Below are 21,406 nucleotides of genomic sequence, written 5' to 3' on the forward strand. Positions count from 1 at the left end.
GGTGAGGAGAAGAGGCAGCTGGGACTTGCTCCCTCCTGCCCGCTTCACAGCCGGATAGAAGGGGCCTGGCCATCTCCAGGAGCCACTGGCTGGCTCTCCGTGAGGGGCTGACTGTCATCCTCTTGCTGGCTCCAGGTCCAGCACTAGGCTAAGTACATTAGAGACACGTACCCATTTTACAGTTGATGGGAGTAAGGCTCAGGGAGGTGAGTTGACTTGCCTGAGGTCGAAAGGTTAGGGTTTAGAGGGGCCAGCCTCTTGCTGCTTTTCCTCATTCCTGGATGAGAGAATGACTGCAGCCAAACTCACTGAGCCTCAGTTGCCACATCTGTCTAATGGGGGGAAAAGCCTATGGAGACACTCAGGGCTGCAAGGAGGGCCCAGGGAAATCTGGATGCACACAGGTGTGATGGGGCGTGGAGGGGAGGCAGGCACATCCAAACACTAACTTTCCCATCCACTTCATAATTTTGTCTCTGCCGCGTTCAGGGGTTAAAACAAGAGGGTAATCAGAAAAACGGTTATCTGGGCAGGGTGGTGCCTTCAAGCCATGGCCAGGAATTACCTTATCAGGCTAACAAAAGGGCACCAACATGCAGCAGGTCTGGCAGGAAGGGGCAGGTTAAGTTCCTGGTGGAGAGAGAGGGAGAGAAATGGGGAAAGGCCTCTGGGATAATGACGCTGCTGCTGATAACCGGCATTTATTGTGTACCTACTATGTGCTCAGCTGTGTTCAGTGCATGGTATGCGTGATTGCTTTAATCCTCACCACGAAGCATACCAGGTATGGTTCATATTGTCCATGTGACAGACGAGGAAATGAAGCTCAGAGAGGAAAAATCACTGATTCTAGGTCACATAGGGGCAGAGCTGAGATTCAAATCCCACTCTGGCTGACCTCATGGCCCCTCTCCACCTCTGTGTATGTGGATCTCCCTGAGCCCTCTCTGTAGCCCAAAGTCTCCCCAGATTTTCCCCATTAGACAGATGTGGCAACTGAGGCTTGGCAGGTTTGCAGCCATTCTCTGGGAATAAGGAGAATCAGGAGCGGAGGGATGGAACTGCCAGTGGAGCCTCCAGACAGTTACTTAGAGCAGTTTCAAACATCTCTTGAGTAGGATAGTGAAATTAGTCCAAGGTCAAGAGCCGGGAAGCCTGGGCTTGAGTTGTGTCTCTGAATTAACTTGTGTGGCTTAGGGCCATTGTCTCCCTTCTCTGAGCCTCACATTATTATTCTCGTTAGAGTAATGGTTTGAGACTCAATAACCCCAAAGTTTGGTGGCTCTGTTTGATTACTCACTCCTGGGTCCCTGAGCCTCTGCCATCTCTGTCCTACCATGGCAAGTTGTGGTAAGGGAGTCATTCCTTCATTTGTACATTCATTCAGTTGACCAGTGTTTACTAAAGACCTACTGTGAGTTGAAGTCCTGGGCTGGCCTCTGAAATATAGACAAAAACACCCCATCCCTGCCAACAAGGAGCTCAACAGTTTGGTGAGGACACTGACCTACAACTGGTTAGAACAGACTGTGGTCATTATGTTAGTGGGGGAATGTACAGATTCAGGGAGCACCGGGTGGGGAGTTAATGCGGGGAGCACCACACAGGGAGTTAACACAGGGAGCACCAGGCAAGGAGATTATAACTCTGTGCTGAGGGCACTTTGATTTCCTTTGAAGGGTGAGGAGGAATTTTTCAGGCAAACAAACATTTGGAAGTGGGGGGAGAGAGAGGGAGGTATGTGTGTGTGTGCTGGGGAGGTTGGTGGGGGGAAGCACAGAGGACAGGAAGGGAAGTGTTCCAGACAAGGCAGAGAACAACACGTGCAGTCTCATCCGAGGCACAAAGGACCTGGCTCATTCTGGGAATTCCCAGTAGTCCAGCGCTTGTGTACCCTAGCATGTAAAATGTGTGTGTATAAATGACAAAGGGCAGCAGGCAGGGGCCAGATTGTGATGGGTGCTGACTGCCTGGAACAAGAACGTAGAGCTGGTCTATTAGCACTGGGAAGTGCTGAAGACTTTTGAGCAGGGGAGTAGTCTGATCACTGGGCTGAGGGTACTAGAACTGGAGTCCCAGAGGCCAGGAAACCAGTAAGCAGGCTCTTAGGTGCCCAGGTCAGTGGGCCAAGACACTGGTGGCAGGTGAGGCCTACTGTTTGTTCACTCTCCAAAGGACCAAATGTCTGAGTGAGGTACATGGGTAGAAAAACTCAGCATGGGGGTGCCAGAAGACCAGTGTAGAGCAAGGTGGGCTTATCCTTGGCTTCGTTCCTCAGGGTGGAGGGAAGACTCCCAGTGGGAGATACTGGGATAGAACTTCAGCTCCCTGGGCCTCCATTTTTTTATCTGTGAAATGGGGATGGTAATTATAATCATGATAGCAATAATTTTTGACCCCCAAACTGAGATGGCAGAATAACTGAAATGGCAATTATCCCAAGCTCCCCTGCCTTCCTACTGAAGAATAGCTAACTAGGGATAAAGAGGTTGTTTGGGTGCTTTACTTAGATTAACACTTAATACTTACAGCAACCCCATGAGACAGTGATGTTATATACCATTTAACAGAGGGTGAAGCTGAGGCACAGAGAAGTTAAGTACCTTGCAGGGTTGGAATCACAATGTTGCACAAGCTACTAAGTGCATTTAGCAGCAAATGCCACCAAGGTCCCTCCACGACTGCAGGGCTCAGAGGAGCTCCTGCAGGCAAAAGGCCTCTTAAAAGCTGCCAAGTGCTCTGGGACTGTGAGAAACGAGTGTACACCCACATCCAACAACCCAAAACAGGGTTCTTAATCCCAGAAAGACCTGCTTGTAAGGAGGGGGCATTTGGGGAAGACCCCACCATTCCAGAATTCACTTTGTGCGAAGATTACAGACTAGGAATGGCTTCTCTTCTTGCTGCGTGACCTTAAGCAAGTCGGCTAACCTCTCTGAGTCTCTGTTTTCTCATTAGTAAAATGGGGACAAGGACACCTTCCTGTCAGGTCTATGGTGAGGACGAAAGTTTATTACACAGCTAACAGGCAGCGCTCGGCAAATGGGACCCTGAATTGTCAGTACTGGGTGCTTTGCCGACGGCTCCATCAAACCCAGGCACCGAGCCCTAGTGGAACCATCGCTGCGTCCAGCGGCTCACGGCTGGGGCGGGGAGCCGTGGCCGGGGCGACATGGGGGCCACACCCCGCACCCCGGCGCGGTGGCCGGACGGAGTCACCTGCACACGGAGCCGTTCCTTCCGCCCTGCGCGCCAGCGGCCGAAGCCGGACCCGCCCTCCCTTCCTCCCGCCTCCATCGGGCGCCCGTCCCGCCCTCGCGCGCCCGTCCCATCGCCACAGGCCCCGCCCCCGTAACCGTCCCGCGCTCCTATTGGCCAGCCCGCAGCCCCCGCCGCTGTTTGTCCTGGCTTTCCCGCCTCTCATTGGCCCCCCCGGGTCCTCCCAGGAAGTTTGAAAAAAAAAAAAGTTTTATGGGCGGATGGAAGGGGCTGGGGCAACGCCGGGGAAGGGAAGGGCCGGAGGAGCGGCGGCGGGCAGCCGAGAGGGGCGGCGGTGGCGGGATTCCCGCGCCGCTGAGCCCGAACCGAGAGCCCTCTCCACCTTTCTGTCTTCTGCTCCCGCCGCCTCGGGGCGCCGCCATGACGGTGAGTGACCCCCGCCCCCCGGGGCAGCCCTTCTGCGCCCCAGGCGAGGGTGAGAGCGACGGCCGGAGCCCAGCCGCTCCCCTCCTGGGCAGCTCCCTCCTCACTTTCCGGAGGCTAGAGAAGGTCTTGGCCGGAAGACCCGGCCGACCTGTCTCACCTTCCCCCAGCCTCCTTCTCACCTTTGCGGGCCAGGAACCCGGGCCACCCCAAGGACATGGGATCGCCCCGTCCCGGGCAGCCTCTCCTCACCTTTGCGGGACTAGTCACGGACCGATTCAGGGTGGCCCTTTACTACCTCCTTTCCAGCCTCCTTGGTGAAGACCTGACCTGTTTACCCCAAGCTGCGAGATCCGTAGGGGGTCCCGGGCTCCGGATCGTGGGAGGAGCGGAGATGGGCCTGGCCTAGGTCTGGGGTCTTGCCCGGGGCTGGAGAGAGATACCCCCTGGCTCAGGTGGGTCGCGCTGACCCGGGCCTGGGAAGACCGCCCACCTGTGTGGGCGCTGGCTGGAGGTTGGGTGGGTGAGACGGGGCCGCCGCGTCTCACCCTGTCTTCTGAAGCGACGGGATACCTAATGTTCTCCCAGGCTTGCCTCTTTGAACCGGCGAAGTAGCCTTGGGTGGGACAAGTCCGCGAGTGGGGATCGGGGACAAGATGGACAGGGATGTGGCTTTTGGGGGAGAGCCCTACCCTAGCTCCATCAATACCTGTGCTTTAATTATCATATTGAACCTCGCCACTGAGTTCACAGTTATCCCCATTTCACAAATAAACTGAGGCTTGGGGAGAGACTTTGGTTAGTTGCCGGAAGTTGCCCTGAGTGTAAGGGAAGGAGTAGCCCCCTTTTTGAGGTCAGTCAGCCCCGGTGATGTTCTGGAAAGGAAGGGCAGGGCTGGTTTTGGTTTCTGGTTAGCGCCTTAGGGAGGCCCTGACAGCTGGTGGGGAGAGGGGAGCTGAGCAGGGTGTGTATGTACATGGGTCTTTCCCCTTTCCTCAACTGAGTAGAGTGGGCTGGGCTGCAGTGGGGTGGTGGTTGGCTAGTGGGGCCCCTGCCCCTGTGAGTGTGATGACCTGGCCACTGCCTGGACTTCCTCAGCCTCCGCACATCCTGCCACCACCCTGCTGGCCCTTCCTGTCCTCAGCAGCCTCCCCTGCCCAGTCAGAGAACAGGGAGGGATGTGGGGGAGGAGCTGAGTCAGTGTCCTACCCGCCGCCCCCCCAGGCTAGGGGGAGGGTGGTCACAATGCCCCTGGGTGCCTGCCAGGCCCCGAACTGGGTGCTTTCACTTTTATCCGAGTTGGTCTTCCGAGGTTGATGGCAACCTCCCATCTAACAGATGAGGACACTGAGGTGTAGAGAGGTGAAGTAACATATGCCCGATGACACAGCTGGGCTCTGGCTGAGCCAGAATTGGTATCCAGGGCTGTCCCAGTTTTCTCTCTGGGGAGAGATAAGAAATGTACACAGTTGCCTCTCTGAGGAAGTACATGCTCAGCAAGGGTAAGGCTGTTGAAAGTAGCATGTGGGGTGCTAGGAGGAGGGACAGCACATCCCTGCTGGTGGGAGAAGCCTTCCTGTGATTGTGGGACTTTGTCAGATGGAGATGGACTGGGGGAGGGAACAGTGTGAGCCAAGGCTGGTTCATGTTTGGGGAATGGCAAAAACATAGAAAAGGGGCTTGGGAGCAAAGCGGCCCAGGCAAAGGCCCGGAAAAGCAACTTGGGCTTTGGTCAGGGGTATTGGGGAGCCATGAAAGGTTTTGGAACATAGAGGAGGCTGATGATCACCACTGACAGTCTTTGCTGGTTTCAGCCTAGCCGCCTGCAGACACCTGAGCCTGCTCCAGGCTACCGTCCTTCCTTACACCTTCCTCACGCCCTTTCCCTCTCTCCCAGTCCCATCTCCCTGACCTCGGGGATCTGTATGGATCAAGTGGCAATGGTGCTGTGAATGGGTAAATGCTCAGAGGCTTTGGGAAGCTGGGCCTCGTGTCAGGACCCCCCCACACACACACACACCTCCGTTTGCTGGAGCCCAGTACAGCCTTGCGCCAGTGCCTCATTCCCCAGCCACTGCCTGGCATCAAATTATATACCTGTTCACTTGTTTATTGTCTGTCTCTCTCCTGACTCCCACCAGGACAGGGGCCACATCTCTCGTTCACAGATGCCTTCCTGGTCTAGAACAGTGCCTGGTACTTAAAAAAGAGAAGAAAAAAAAAAGATTCCACAAACATTCCCAAGCCCCTGGGTCCTGGGGGGGGGCGAGTGGCACACATTCCTGCCTGTGAGTTGCTTCTAGTCGAGCCTGTGAAGGACAAGTAAATGTCTTCAAGATAATCATGGGTACAGCAGAGGCCTCTCTGAGGGGCCGTGGGAGGGCAGCTGGGGTGGTGTGTGGTGTGTGGCCTCAGAGGAAGCAGTTAAGCTGAGTCCTAACGCGTGAGTAGGGGTTTGCCTGGCGTTCAGGCAGAGGACACGGGCATGTGTGGAGGGCCTGGAGTCCTGACTTGTTGGAGATCTGACAGGATGCGTGCTGACATAAACACGGGGCCCCCAAAGCAGCGGGGAGGCTAGGCTGGAAGGATGGGCTAAGATTTTGTGCCATCCTAAGGCAGCTGGACCTTGTTTTGAAGCCACCTGGAGCTATCCCTGGAGGTTTTAACCAGACTTGTGATACTAGGCCTTTTTGAGTGGGTCCACTGCCAGAGTGTGCTTAGAGGATGACGTGTCAAAAGTCCAGGTGACCTGGAGGCAGTGCAGACCCTATGGCCAAAGAGGAGGATGGGCTGTGAGAGCCTGTCAGTGCTCCTGAAGGGAGAAAGGAGAAAGTGAGCTTCCTACAGGTGTAGGGAAGGTGTTTGGGGCCTAAGAAGTCCTGTGTGGAGGAGCAGTGTGAGATATATAGGTTATCAGACCTGTTGACCCTTAGTGGTGGTGGTGGTGGTGGTGGTGGTGGGGTGGGGTCCCAGATGACTGTAGGACCTCCCCTGCCAGCAGTTTAAAAACTCATATTGGCAGCCTCCTCTTCCTAAGGCACCGTGCCATCTGTGCCCGAAATGGTGTATGATGTGTTTGTACCAGCTTCCAGAGGGTCTCTGGGCTTTTCCATAAGGGGCACATTCAGTCCTCCTAAAACTTGGGGGCGGGCAGGACCCCCTGCCTACCACCGCCATCATTTACCACATTAGACAGCTGGGCTCAAGCAGAGGATGTGACTTAGGAAGGTCACCGTGACTCTACTTCCCAGGCAGCCCTTGGGGGCCCAGTCTGCCATTCCTGCTGAGGAGCCCTTCCTCAGCATCTGGAAGCCAATAGCTGATCGCCTAGCCCCGGCCCAGTCTGATTGGCTGGGTCATCTGCCCCTCCTTCCTAGGTGCTCTCCACGTGCCTTCCCAGAAAGCGTAGCTCCAGGACCAGGGGATGGGGGTGGGGACTGCCTCCAAAGCCCAGAAATTTATACTAGGGGGTAGAGGAAGGTGAATATTTATTTAGCAGGTTTTCCCAGGGATCTGGCCACAGCATGCCCAGCCCTGGGGCCACGGGAGGCCCCAGTCTGAATGCAGGTGGACCAGGTGACTTGGTGGCCTACCAGTCTTCAGTGGGGAACAGGGCGGGGAAGACTGGAAAGCAGATAGGGTGAACATTGCCCCAGGGTTTCTCAGGTCTGAGCAGAGCCTGTGTCCCTTCCCTCAGACAAGTATGCAGGGAGGGGCTGCAATGCAGGGGTGGGGCTGCTGGCCTGCTGAGATCCAGGGGCCCTGGTCCCGTGGCCATGGCTGGGGATGGCTCTAGATGTCCAGGCTGCTGGCCCAAGCTCCCCTCAGGCCACTTCCTCCACCTGAGGAAGAGGAGAATGGGGCTCCCTGGGAGAAAGGCGGGTCAGGAGAGGTGGCCAGGTCAGGTGGCTCTGGTTTCCAGGCTTCCAGCTGCCGTCCTCGCTGCCCACCCCACCGAGCCATGCCACCCGCTCCCTCACGCAACCAGACACCTTGGCCTGATGAGGCTGCGATGCGGGTGCTGATAGGTGGGCTCAGAGCCATGGCAACAGGTGGACACCTCCTCCCTGCCGGCCAACCTGGCCCGCCCTGTTCTCCTTACTCCTAGTGGGCAGGAGCCGAGACTCTGCAGAGGGACCAGGACTTAGATGAGAGAGAGGTCTTCGCAGCGGGCAGGGAGGTTCTGGTAGCTGGCACCCATTAGATGGACCTGGCTAGAGAAAATGCTGGGATGAGCAACTTCGTCATGTAGGCCTAGATGGGGGTACATAGCTCGTAGACCCCTGTGGAACATGCTGCAGCTGGGAACCCCCAGGCCCCGGGGCCGTGCCCCTTTGTGCAGCACCCGGCAGGTAGGGCTTGCCAGGACTAGCCCTTCCAGCGGTGTAGGGGGTGACCAGAGGATCTCGGACCCCAGCCTGTGCCGGGTTCCATCTTTCAGGGTCTCCAGGAGACAAAAGAAGGCAGGGCTGGTTGGCCCACAGGAGGGTCAGTGGGTTGGGGGTGGGCGGGAGCAGTAAGGCATTTTCCTGGTGAGGCGCCTGGGCCTTGTCAGTAAGAGGACCTGGATGGTTCGCCCGCTCTGCTGGTCCGGCCTGTTCTCTGAGCTCTCTAAGGGTCTCTTTACAGGCAGCATTCTCTTGGGCCTCCTTTCTCCCACTCTCGGATGACAAAGCAGGCTTGTGGCAGGAGAGCTTGGACACCCCTGGTGGATGCGCCAGTCGCCCAGCCCATCCTCTTGGCTCTCAGAGATCGCTGGATGTTGGGGAAAGGGGCCAAGGCCGCCTCAGTGGCTGGGGAGCCTGCCTGGACATAGGGCATTACCTGGGCCCTCAGCCCTCTCTCCTGGCTTCCCAGGCCCTCAGCCTTACAGGACTCAGGGCCAGGGTGGACACAGCATCCTCTCCTCCCCAGCCCCATTGGGTTCTTTGCTGTGCCTGACTCATCTGCCTCCTCATCTCCCCATAGCCCGATCTGCTCAACTTCAAGAAGGGATGGATGTCAATCTTGGACGAGCCTGGAGAGGTAGGAGGGCTAAAGCGGAGGGGAGGGATCTGGCTTCCTGCGGGGTCCTATAGGGTCGTTGAGGGCAGCCCAAGAGGCTGAGCTGCTTCCCTGGCCTGCCCAGCCTCCCGGAGCCCCTGGCCTCTGGGTGGAGGGGTCCAGGGTTGGGGCCAGAGTAGGAACCCTGAGGGCGGGGTGTTTCTTGTCCAGCCAGAAAGAGGGCCTTGGGTGGTGGGTGGGAGGACAGAGGCCTCCTGGAGCAATTTGCAGTGTTAGTGTCACCCGGGACGGGGGGCCTCCTAGCCCCTCAGATTCTGCACCCCATCCCCTTCTTTCACCACGAGCCCCTTGGCCCTCCCACCTCTTGACAACCCTGCTGGGTATCCAAGGTCCTGGGGTGGAAGGGTTCACAGAGATCATCTGGTCTGAGACACTCACAGATTCCTAACAACTCAGTCACGCAGCAGCCCCTGACCCTGGAGGGGAGACTTAGAGCACATTTCTTGAAGTCTCACCAACCTGGGGCCCCGTTGATCAAGCCATAGCTTCCTCTGACCTCAGGGGCATAATGGATAATGATGATTCTTTCCAGGACGGATAACAGTGAACGGAGGTCGAGCATGTAAAGGTTCCCACATAGTCCCCGGTGCCTGCTAGTGCCTCCGTAATAGCCCTTTAGTGTGTGCATCCTTAGAACCAGAAGGCACAGTGGCCTTTTACAGGTTCTGCCCTTGTAGCTGCCAGGCTGGAGCAGGAGCTGGCTTCCTGCCCGTCCAGCCTGGGAGGGGACAACTCCCCGCCCCTGCCCTGCATGCGCTCACAGCTCTGGTCTGCATGCAGCCCGCATGCCGGGAGGGCTCAGAGCCAAAGGGAATCGCATTGTATTTCCGACCCACATGCTTTATTCCCTCCAGCCCACAGCCTTCCGTACCCACTGCCTGCTCGCCGGTCCTCTGGTGGCTGCGCTCCAGGCTCACACAAGGCCTGGCACCTTGCCAGTGACCCATCCTGGCCTCCCCACCCAGGGTCTGTGGAGGGCAGAGACTATGGGCCCCACCCAGAACTGGCCGTTACTCATTCTCTTTCACGGGGTTTTGGAATGTCCACGCTGAAAGGGCCCTGGGAGTTCAGCCAGCCCGGCCCCTTGGTGCACATACAGGAGACAGGCCCACGGGGCTTCCTTTTCTTCCAGACCTAGCAGCACCTTGGGCAGACTCAGGCCTAGACCGTGGGGCACCTCAGGCCCACAGAGCTTTAGCTTGCTCCCATCTCATACAGTCATAGACTAGGCCTGGATGGGCCAAAGGGATCATTTGGCACAGGACCCCTGCTCCACTTTACAGAGGGACAGTTGAGGTCCTGAGCAGCAACTCAGGTCACTCAGTAAGAGCAGGGTGGTGCTCAGAGGGCCAGCCCCTCGGAACAGTCCCGACAGTATAGTGCTGACCTTACGCGAAGTGCCATGAGAGACATACAAGGGAGGGTTAGGGACTTCTCTACAAGTCAGAAGACTGAAGCTCGAGTGGTCAAGATACTTAACTAAAGACACAGCTAGACAGGGATAAAAGAGTTGTAACCTGGGTCTTTTGGATGCTAAAACCCTATTTCTTGGGGGAAGCAGTGTGGAAAAAAGAGTGTCACCCTGGTACATCCTTGAAAACTTACCATCTTCTTGAGGAAAAAAACTAAGCACTTGAAATAACAAACTGTGTGGATAGGGCTGGGTGATGCATGGGAGCCCCAGAAGATGCCACAGACTGGGTGACATGCATTGACCCTGACCGTGGGTGCACTCTGACTGGCATTCCAGTGAATGGCCAGAAGCCAGAGGAGGGCGAAGCTTGGCACATTTAATATCAGGCTATCCTGATGCCTCCGCCCCTTCCCTGTGTGTCCTGTCAGCCTAACCCCAGCTGGAGCAGAGAGAGGCACTACGGAAAGGTGCCCAAATCATAAATGTACAGATAATGCATTTCACAAGCTGAACACACATGTAACCAGCACCCAGATCGAGAAACAGAATACGACTAGTGCTCAGACGCCTCCCCCGGGGCCACCTTCCAGTCTCGCTCTCCAAGAGACCTGTCCTTAGCCGCTGAGGGGACCCAGAGGGGCATATGGAAAACAACTTGGGACGCTCTGGTCCCTGGCTTGTTAGGCAGATGACCTTACACCGGACACGCCCCCTTCCTGGTTTGCACTGGGGGGATTTGCTTGTAGGAGCCTTGGCGATCTTGGTGGAAAGGACGAGGATGGGTATGGAAGTGTTCACAAATCAGAGAAGGGCTCCCAAAAGGAAAAGGAAGGGTGAGGTCCCTGAGGAGGAGCCAGCCCGTGTCACAGATGCTGCTGCCCCTGGGGCTCAGAGAGGGCCAGGCTTCAAATGTGGCTTTTCTGACTGCACTGTCCCCTATCACCCCCACCCCCGTCCTTCAGCAGGGCAGAGGAGGGTGCCAAGCTCCTACTCTGAGCAGAATAGTTGACCTGGCAGCGCCCAGGGCACCCGCAGAGTGGCACACGCACACTCTTTCATTCGTCATCCTTGCAGCCTCCTTCCCCACCACTCATCACTGTCTCTCCTTCACAGTGGAAGAAACACTGGTTTGTGCTGACCGATTCAAGCCTCAAATATTACAGGGACTCCACTGCTGAGGAGGTGAGGCAGCGAGGTGGGAGGCGTGCCGGGGGACCCTGGAAGGGCTTGAGGGGTATGGGTGCAGTCACTGGAGCACATGGACCACTGTGGCCTTCCTGCTACAGGCAGATGAGCTGGATGGCGAGATTGACCTGCGCTCCTGCACGGATGTCACCGAGTATGCAGTGCAGCGCAACTACGGCTTCCAGATCCACGTGAGGCTGCATGCGGCTGGGGGGCGGCATGGCTGGAAGGCCCCCCAGAGACAGTGTTGGTGTGGAGTGTGGCTCCTCATCAGAGATTGGCTCTTGTCACTCATTTTCCCAGAGACCCTGTCCTCAGAGCTAGTCAGAAGCTCTGCTGCCAACACTTAGCATATCTGGGGAGATCCCAGGTATCATTGGCAGGGGCGGTTCGAATGTTGGGGAGATCTTGGAGCCAGCGAGGTTCTTCCAAGGCTAGTGGAGAGATTTTGCACCCTCTGCTCACCTCCAGGCTCAAGACCTTAGATATCCTCTCGGGAGGGAAGGGCCACTGTCCCTGGGCTCCGCACTGGGGAGGGAGCGATAGGGCTGGACATGTGGCAACCTCCTTGTGGGGTGGACTTGCAGACCAAGGATGCTGTCTATACCCTGTCGGCGATGACTTCGGGCATCCGGAGGAACTGGATCGAGGCCCTGAGGAAGACCGTGCGTCCCACCTCAGCCCCAGATGTCACCAAGTACGTGCTGGGCTGACCTGGGGCCTTGGGGAAGCACTTAGCCTGCATTCCTGACTGGGGCTCTGGCACTCACCTGGGGGCCCTGTGGCTATACCTTCTGGGCCTCATTTCTCTGTCAACAAAATGGGGAAAGGGCAGTGAGCATTCTTGGCAGTCCTCCAGAAATGTATCGAGGGTTTGGAGTTTGACTGCCATTCCTGTATATCCCCCACATCCTGAAGGGGTGGGGAGAGGCCTCAACTTTTTGGAGAAGGTGCCGGTGAGTCAAAGGCCCCTCCTAGATGGCTGACTGTCTGTGCTGTGGGAGCTGTGTCTCATCCTGTGTTAGGGAGAGGGGTGGCTAGGCAGTCGCATAGTCCCTATGCGTAGGGAGCTTACTCCCTGTGAGGTCACTGTGGGTAGAGTGGCAGGAGGGCTGAGTTACCTGGTGGTAGAGCCCCCACACAGTATAAACCCCAGACGTCCATGTGGGGCTGGGACTTGTGGCTGCTGGGCAGTAGGAATGGAAACACAGTATTGAGGGGCCTGGCTGTTCAGCCTGAGGCCGGTCGCTTTCTTGTCAGCATCTGTCAGGCTGAGTGTTATGAGGATGTGCAGAGTCCCTTTGTGAACTGGAGCACGATGCAGCTGGACTGTGACTTAGTATACAGGCTCAGCTGCTGTAACGAAGAGGCCCCAAACACAGTGGTTAGACAGGGAGACGTTTATTTCTCTCCCCAGAACGGTCCAGAGGTGTGTAGTCCACACCTCGTGGCAGCTCTGCGGCCCTCAACTCAGCTTCGCCTCTGGCTCAGGGAATTGCTTAGATTCTCCTGGAGCCCCAGACACTAGCCAAGCCAGGGCACACCCAGTCCTTTAAAGGGTGCCACTTCTCACTCCCACTGGGCAGAATGTAGACACATGGCCGCATGTAGCTGCAAGGGATGCTGGGAAGTATCGTTTTGGGCTGGGTGACCATACACCCAGCTATTATGGAAGAAGAGGAGCATTGCCACAGTTATTAAGTCCCTACAATTTGTGCTCTGTGTGCCCAGAAGTCAGTGTTCACCTCCTCAGCAGTGACCATGGATATCTCCCCTATTCCACTGGGAGCCCCTTGAACCCAGGACCTTGTCTCAAACCATACTTTTTATAACAACGCTTTGATCATCATTTGTAATGGGCTTCCTCGTTGCTTTACATACATCTGCCCACCTAGTCCTCATATCCATCCTGTGAGAGACATTGTTTTCCTGTATTACAGATGAGAGATTGAGGCTCAGAGGGAAGCCAGATAACTCGGGCCCTCCTCTGATAAGTGGTAGAGCTGGGAAGGTTCCCAGGGTGTGTTAATGATGAGGTTCTAGTTCCAACCTCTGGGTTGGGCTGTTTCCTCCACTGGGTTTCATCCCCTGGCACACGGTGGCGCTCCGTAAGTGCTTATTTTGGGAGTGAGTGGGCAAGGTCCTGCCTGACGTGGCTCTGCTGGTACCCTAGGCTCTCAGACAGCAATAAGGAGAACACGCTGCACAGCTACGGCTCCCAGAAGGGCTCCCTGAAGGCGGGGGAGCAGCGTATGGGCTCCGACGTCATCGGCCGGGGCGGCCCTCGGAAGGCAGATGGACAGCGGCCGTCCCTGGACTACGTGGAGCTCTCCCCGCTCACTCAGGGGTCCCCACAGCGGGCCCGCACCTCAGCTCGCACTCTTGACCGCCCGGCCAAGCAGGAGGAGCTGGAGCGGGACCTGGCCCAGCGCTCTGAGGAACGACGCAAATGGTTCGAGGCCGTGGACAGCAGGGCCACGGAGACACCAGCTGGTGAGGGGCCGCGCCGGGGCCTGGGCGCCCCCCTGACGGAGGACCAGCAGAGCCGGCTCAGTGAGGAGATTGAGAAGAAGTGGCAGGAGCTGGAAAAGCTGCCCCTGCGGGAGAACAAGCGGGCGCCTCTCACCGCCTTGCTCAACCAAGGCCGCGGGGAGCGCCCGGGGCCCCCGAGTGACAGCCACGAAGCCCTGGAGAAGGAGGTAGGATCACAGTTGGCCTCTGGGAGCCTCCTCACCCACCAACACCCCTCCTATCCCTGCAGTCATGTTATAGCATTTTTCTTGCATACCTACAGAGGAGCTCCCCCCCCCCCCCCCCCCCCCCGCCCCGATTCACTGTCTGACACCTCAGACTCCTTGTGATCTGGAATCTGCTTCCCCAGACCCTTTTTCTTCTTCGTAGTTCTGGCCTCAGCAGCCACAGTGAAGGGAAGGGCGAGACCATTTATTGAGCATCTTGTCCTGGGCCCTCTTACCTACAGTGGCTCATGTAGTCCGCACAGCTGTCTCGTGGTCCCATAGGGTAGACCTCGTCACGGCTTTACTGATGGGAAGCTGAGGCTCCAGGACGTTCCCCCTGCCACCTCCATAATGTAAATGTGTGTCGCCACAGTGTCCTGTTCCCGGCCCTGTCGAGTTTTCTTTGGGCCAGAGCTCTTCTGGGTCATTGCCCCTGCCTCCCAGGACACAGCTGGAATGTCCCGTTCTCTGTACATCCCCACCAGGGCCGCTTCCCCTTCTCAAACCCAAAGCTCCTCTCTGCTTCCCGCCAGCCCCCTCCCCGCTTCAGGCCCCCGCTGACCTCGCCTCCTCCCTCTTCAGGTCCAGTCTCTTCGTGCCCAGCTGGAGGCGTGGCGTGTCCAAGGGGAAGCTCCTCAGGGTGCACCCAAGTCCCAGGAGGATGGTCAGGTCCCCCCAGGCTACATCTCGCAGGTGAGGCTGAGGAGCTGTGTTGTGGGGGATGGGGACAGCTTTCTGGTTGCCATGTTTTCAGAAAACAGCTAATATTTTGGGAGTCCTCTGGGTGTACCGGAACCATGTGTGGCATTCAGCATGCATCATCTCATTTAATCTCCCAAGCGGGTGGACAGAGCACTGTGCCCGTTTTACAGACAAGACCACTGAGCTATGAGGTTATGTGACTTGCCCAAGGTCAGCCGACCTGCAGATGTCAGAGGGGATTTGAGCTCGGGTCTGGCTGACTGCCCTAATGTGACACTCTGCGCTTGGATCCCTTTTCCCACACCACCCTGGGGAAGTGGGGAGTGGGAGCCCCCAACGGGCAGGCCCCTGGGAGGCATTCCCTAAACAGGAAACCTTGCCCATACCTGCCAGGCCGAGGTCCTCACAAGGTGGTCTGTGGGACCTGGGAGGCTCCAGTGGCCCTCGGGGACGCACGGTCTGTGTAGGGCAGTATTTCTCATCTGCAGCTGATTTTGTTCCCCTGGGGCCATTTGGCCATGTCTAGAGACACTTTTGATTGTCACCACTGAAACAACTAGCTCTCCAGAAAATATACGTGTGTGTGTACACACATACACACTTATATATGAGATATATATATATATATATGTATATATACATATATAAAATAATGTTATATATGTTGATTATAAATTTTACTGATACAAAGGATGTTTAGTACACAACTTACAAATAAAAACTACGTAATACTTTTTATTGTGAATTCCATATAGCAAATTGATTTTTCTCAGAACACTTCCATTGGTTTTTCTGAATGCTTGTATCCACAGCTAACCGACAACCGAGTGTCGTTCTAACATGAATGTTGGTTGACATTTTTGTTTTGTTAATGAGTAAGACGAGAAGACATGTCGAAATTTTACTTGGTTAATGTCATGAGCAATTTCTTTGCTGAACTGGATAATAGTTTGATATTGAGAATATTTTCTTAAGAGCATTTCCTCGGGTTTTTGTTCTATTTACAATGTGATGATCATAGATACAGGACACTTTTCATTTTAATCTGCGTTATTAGCATTGTCTCATCACTGGCTTAAGTCTAAACAATCAACAGAACAATAAATCAAGTCCTGATTTGTAATGTTTACCAAAGTCCGTGGTGGAAATACGCCCACTGTGGCCGAAGGATCTGAACACGGAGTTGGGAAGATATGTATACACCCTTATAGAGCATTTCCACCATACAGATACAGAAGACATAAATAACCTCAAGAGCATAGATAATAATAAAATGTAGTGAAATAATTAAGAAGCGATGAATTTTGAGTATCAGCTTTGTTTTTAATGTAATTAATTATAAGTTTATATAATTTTTAATAATGGCTGTGCATAACAACTGCGTCACAGAATTCCTAAAAGTTTAACAGTCAGCTGCCTCTAGTCAACACACCATTGTCTGAAGCAGAAAAGAATGCTGGGATCCCAGGCTCTGAACAGGGGAGCCTTCTAGAACTTCCAAGGCGGGAGGAGGTGGCTGTGCAGGGCTCTCGGGAAGGCCTCCTGAGGGCAGGCACAGAGCTGAGCGCTGGGGTGGGGTGGGGTGGGGTGGGCATGGGCTGTGCCAGGAGATAGAAGGCCTGTGGGTGCCTATCCTGGAGACCTCCACTGCCAAGCCAAGGATTTGGGATCTCGTCCTGCACACCTGAGGAGGTTTGGGAGTGACATCGGGAAGATGACGTTGGAGTGAAGGGGGCCTTGGGAGGGGACAAGGCCAGTGTCTGGAGCTAGGATGCTAATTGAAGGAGAAAGAGATAGAGGAGGATATGGAGGGAAGAGTTTAAGACTGGGTGACTGGGTTCAAGGAAGGCAGAGGGGAACCCCCAGGGACCCTACGCTGGGGCTGCTGTCAAGGTCAGGGGGGCCAGCCTGGGGCTGAGTGGTTGATGGAACATTTCCCTGAAGGGAGACCAGGGCCAAGGGGGGTTGGCCTGATGTGGAGGGCTAGCTTGGGGGGTCACTTGACATGGGGAAGGGGGAGAGGGCAAGGGCCAGTGTTGTCAAAGGCTCCCTTGAGGCCGGAGGAAGGGGTAGGTGGGGCATCTCCAGGAAGGGTGGGGTCTCACACTGGGGCTTGAGGTAGCTGGGACTACCTCAGAGACCTCCCCCCAAAGGGCTTCAAGCTGTGCTCTGTGGAGCCCTCAGATGCCCAGGGGCTGCCTTTCTGGGTTGGTCCATTCACATCCACCTGTAATCAGAGCAGGTCAGTCTTTGTCCATTTTACTATTAGAACCTGCATTAGATTTCCTTTGGAAAAAAGTTTCTGTCACTAAAATGAAGTTTGAAAAGCACTTCTCAGCTTACAGGTGGAGAAACAGGCCCAGAGAGGAGGTGAGGCCTTCGAGCTGGAGGCAGACCTGTGCCTGCAATCCAGGCATCCTGGTCCCCAGGCACCCCATTGGGCACTCCAAGGGCTGTCAGCGTTTCCGTCTGCCAGGTTGGGGTGGGCAGGGGGAGCAGGCGGAATTGGGTGGGAGGTGAGAAGGGAATAAGGGGAACAGCACAGAGTACGGGAGTGGAGGAGTGGCCCAAGATGCGGAGGGTGCCAGAGAAGAGGAGCTGAGCCATCTGTGTCCCCCTCGGGCATCGGAGAAGGCGGCTGCAGAGTCAGTGGACCTTGGCGAGGTGACAGCTGGGGAGGGATCTCCCAGCGTGGTATCTCAGGCCGAGTGGGTGATTCTCTTTCGGCTGGTGGGGCCTGCTACCATAGGACAGCAGCTGGGAGGTCTGGGGCTTCACCTACTGGGGCTGTGGTGCCTTTCTAGCAAAGGGGACCCTTCCAGCCTATTGCAGTGAGCGCCACAGACATTTCTTTATCCACTTTGATCCATGTCACATGTAGCACTTGACACCTTGAGCCCTCAGTAAGGTAGATCAGAAAGCAGCACCTGACCTAGGAGCCCCTCCTTATGGGCTAGTTCCCACCTTCTGACATCAGTCTCCCCACACCCTATTAGCTGCCTGCTCTGTCCCTTTAAGAACAGGTCCCCACCCCCCATATTTCTCTGATCTCTGCAGGGGGGTGCTGGCTTACCTTAGGGACCTTCGTAAGTTGGTTCTATGGGGCATGTTTTACAGATGAGGAGACAGGCTCAGTGAGGGAAAGGGGCTTGTTCAAGTTCACTCCATTGTACAGCCAGGATTAGGACCCAGTCTGTGGGACTCCAAAGTCATGTTCTATTGTCCTAACTTGGGGGACACACAGGACAGGCTCAGAGGCCCAGGGGGACAGATATTGCCCCTCACCACTTAGAACACCAGGACCCAGGAGGCCTTGCTCTAGTCCCCCAAACTGACACTTGCAGCCCCCAGGTATGGCTGCTGGAGAGGTGGGGGTCGTCCCCACCACTGTGAGGTGCCCTGTGGCATGGGCCTCTGTGCCTCTGTTTCTTCCCTGGCTCTTCCCTTTTTAATGATCTTAAATTTTTTAAAGATTTTATTGGGGAATTGGGGGAGGGGAACAGTGTTGGGGAATGGAGGAAGGGGAACAAACAAGTTGCCGTCCTTTGGTTCTTCAGTCTAGTTGTGGAGGACGTCACTTCACTAGCCCATGTTGGTATTGCACTCTTCCCAGGTGAGGCAGATTAGACGGCCGCTCACGGCGGCTCTTGGCAGCTCACACTGGCTGCTGGCTGCCAGCTACTCACAGTAGCTCACGGCAGCCCACTGCAGCCTCACTGCAGCCTGTGCCGTTGCCGGCGACTCTCGGCAGCCCAGCTCCAGGTCGAGCTGTTGTTCACCATCTTAGCTGTAGAGGGCGCAGTATCACTGGCCCTCATGTGGGATCTGAACTGGGGCCCTGCTGCTCAGAGCTGGCGTCTCAAGCCAGCTCTTAACCAACGTGCCACTCGGCCGGCCCTTAAATATTTTTTAATTATATAAGGAGTAGGTTTACATTTTCAAAAATAATTCAAGCAAAAGGTTAGAAATAACATGAGCTGTCCTTCCCCTGCCTGTTCCCCACCAAGGGTCACCTAGGTTACCATCTGAGCACACCTGTATAGTTTTCTGTTTATCATCTCACAGTTTTGGAGAGTAGAAGTCTAGCATGGGTCTTGCCAGGCTAAAATCCAGGCACCTGCAGGACTGCGTTCCATTCTGTAGGCTCTGGGTGGGATCCAGTCCCTCACTTTTTCCAGTGCCTGGTGGCTGCCCACATTTCGTGGCTCATGGCCTCTTCCTTCATCTTCAAAGCCTGCAAAGGGGTTAAGTCCTCAGTCACTCTGACCTCCTTCCGCAGTCACTTCTCCCTCTCACTCTCCTCTCCTGCCACCTCTAACACGCCTAAGGACCCTGTGTCTACATTGGGCCCCCACATAATCTAGGACAGTCTCCCTATTTTAAGATCATCTGATTAGCAAGCTCAGTTCCCCGCTGCCGTGTAAGGTAACATTCACAGTTCCAGGGAGTAGGACACGGACATCTTTGGGGTCCAGTGCTCAGCCTCCCAACAGTGTCCTTTATTACCTTTTCTGTGTTTTCGCATATATGTACGTCCGTCTCCATGCGTTTTGTTTCCGTGCATGGGATCACCCCATGCGTATTGTCAGAAACCAGTTTTCATCGCCTAACTTTCCGGACACCTTTCCCCAGCAGTCCACGTGAGCGGCTCTTCTTTTAACAGCTGTCTGGGTCCTTTGTAAGGCTCGAGCCCATCATTTATTTAAAGGTTCCCTGTTAGGCATTTGGAATGTTTCCAGTTTTCTGTTACCAACCTTGCCATAGGAAAAGCCCCGTTGTACGCGTGTGACTTTCTGTGGGGTCATTCCTAGGAGTGGACCTGCTAAGCCAAGGGATGAGTCATTAAAAATGCATTGATGCTACCAAACTGCCCTCCACGCACCGCGTCACAGCGACTCTCTCAGCAGTGGGTATTATCAGTCTTTTAAATACTGGCCAGCCTGATCCATAGGCCCCGTTCTGTGATAAGTTACCAGTCTTAGCTCACTTTCTCAGCACCTGCCACATGTCAGGCCCCGGCCCGGACCCCGGGGACTCTGAGCTGGATCAGATCTTCCCTGTCTTTGGGGTACTTATGGTCTGGCAGAAGCAGAGCCTTTGGAGGCAGGGGAGAGACAAAGCTAGGAGGACATTTAAGCTGGGCTGCAGGCCAAGTGAATTACCCAGGAAGAGAACGATGCAAAAGAATGTTCCGGGAATAGCATGGGCTACAGCTCAGAGGTGTGAGCATGCGGTGAATTGTTTTTGATAACTATGAGGGGCCAGGCATGAGGCTACAAGGTCAGACACGGGAACAGGGACTTACCCTGCAGGTTGGGGAGCCCTCAGGAAAGTTTGAAGTAGAAGAGTAACAGGGTGAGGTTTGTGGGTGGGGGGAGTGGACGGCAGGATGGGTGCAGGTGCAGGCTGGTGGTGCCAGGGTCTAGGGAGAGGTGGTGAGGTCCAGACCAAAGCAGGCCTGCCCCTGAGGCTTCTCACCTCAGGCTGGAAAAGGGTGCTGTCCCAGGCAATGGGGGCAGCCCAATGACCCCCGGCCTCCCGCCCACAGGAGGCGTGCGAGCGTAGCCTGGCAGAGATGGAGTCCTCGCACCAGCAGGTAATGGAGGAGCTGCAGCGGCACCACGAGCGGGAGTTGCAGAGACTGCAACAGGAGAAGGAGTGGCTCCTGGCCGAGGAGACTGCGGCCACGGCCTCAGGTGAGGAACTTGGGCAGGAGGGACATGGCGGGGCTGGACCTATGAGCCTCCGGGCTGAGGTTCCTCCTCACTGAACTGGGGAGGCCTTTAAATAAGAGGCGGGGGTCTCAGTGCCAGATGGGTAAGGGATCAGGAGGGATTGGAAGCCCCCAGAACTGGCCTCTGATCCTACTTGAAAAGGGGAAACCAAATCAATAATAAGACATACACCCCATGGGTTGTGACTGCTCTCCCTTGGGGCCTGCAGTCATGGGGAGGGGGGTCCACCCCAAACCACACGCACACACTGAGCTCCAACTCCATGCCTAGGCCTGTGCTGTGTGCTGAGGGGGAGACTGCTCAGCCTCAGACTCTGTTCTCATAGAGGGCCATCTCACTAGACACAAGCCAGACCCTGGGGAGAGCAGGGAAAGGTATGAGCATTTACGGAGCCCCGTTTCCCATATGAGCGCCCTAGTCCTTGCAGTGCCTGAGGAAGTGACCCATTTCAAAGATGAGGAAATGGGCTCAGAGAGGTTAGCGACTTGTCCCAGATGGCACAGCTTGGAGGTGGCAAAAGCTGAAGTTTGAGTCCAGAGCACTCTTGACTACAAAGCTGTGGTCTGAACCCCACCCTCTTCTCTCCAAGCCAGAAATAGGAATGCCCGACTGCCCAACCGAGACGCTGGGCAACTCCCCCCGTCTCTCTGTCTACTGCACACCTGCTGGTGTGTGCCTGCCACATCCTAGGTACCTCCAGGGGAGTTGCAGAATAATGGGAATGATGAAAGAGGTCACATGATCTAGAACTTACCACCCGTCAAGTGCTTCACACACTCAAGTCCGTGGCCCCTCATCCCAAACCCTGGGGCCAATGCGTTTTGCATTTTCGGGAGCTAAGCCAGTGCATGTATTAGATTTCCACCCACCACAGCAGGGTCTGGGCTTTATCCTGAAATCTAGCGCTAAGGTTTTGTTTTTTTTAA

General features: G+C 55.6%; 1 protein-coding gene across 1 annotated transcript in view; it reads left to right on the top strand.

Annotated features, from left to right (window-relative positions):
* The first annotated feature begins 3,471 nt into the window (after positions 1-3,471).
* LOC109394507 (TRIO and F-actin-binding protein-like) overlaps positions 3,472-21,406 on the top strand; it is a 24,421-nt gene continuing 6,486 nt past the window's right edge. The window contains exons 1-8 of the mRNA XM_019664626.1: positions 3,472-3,645; positions 8,611-8,667; positions 11,234-11,302; positions 11,407-11,496; positions 11,893-12,002; positions 13,479-14,004; positions 14,626-14,736; positions 20,294-20,441. Coding sequence (XP_019520171.1) covers positions 3,472-3,645; positions 8,611-8,667; positions 11,234-11,302; positions 11,407-11,496; positions 11,893-12,002; positions 13,479-14,004; positions 14,626-14,736; positions 20,294-20,441 — 1,285 coding nt within the window. The remainder of the gene's footprint in view (positions 3,646-8,610; positions 8,668-11,233; positions 11,303-11,406; positions 11,497-11,892; positions 12,003-13,478; positions 14,005-14,625; positions 14,737-20,293; positions 20,442-21,406) is intronic.

This window comes from Hipposideros armiger, unplaced genomic scaffold, assembly GCF_001890085.2.
Source record: "Hipposideros armiger isolate ML-2016 unplaced genomic scaffold, ASM189008v1 scaffold_426, whole genome shotgun sequence".
In the NCBI taxonomy this organism is placed as follows: domain Eukaryota; kingdom Metazoa; phylum Chordata; class Mammalia; order Chiroptera; family Hipposideridae; genus Hipposideros; species Hipposideros armiger.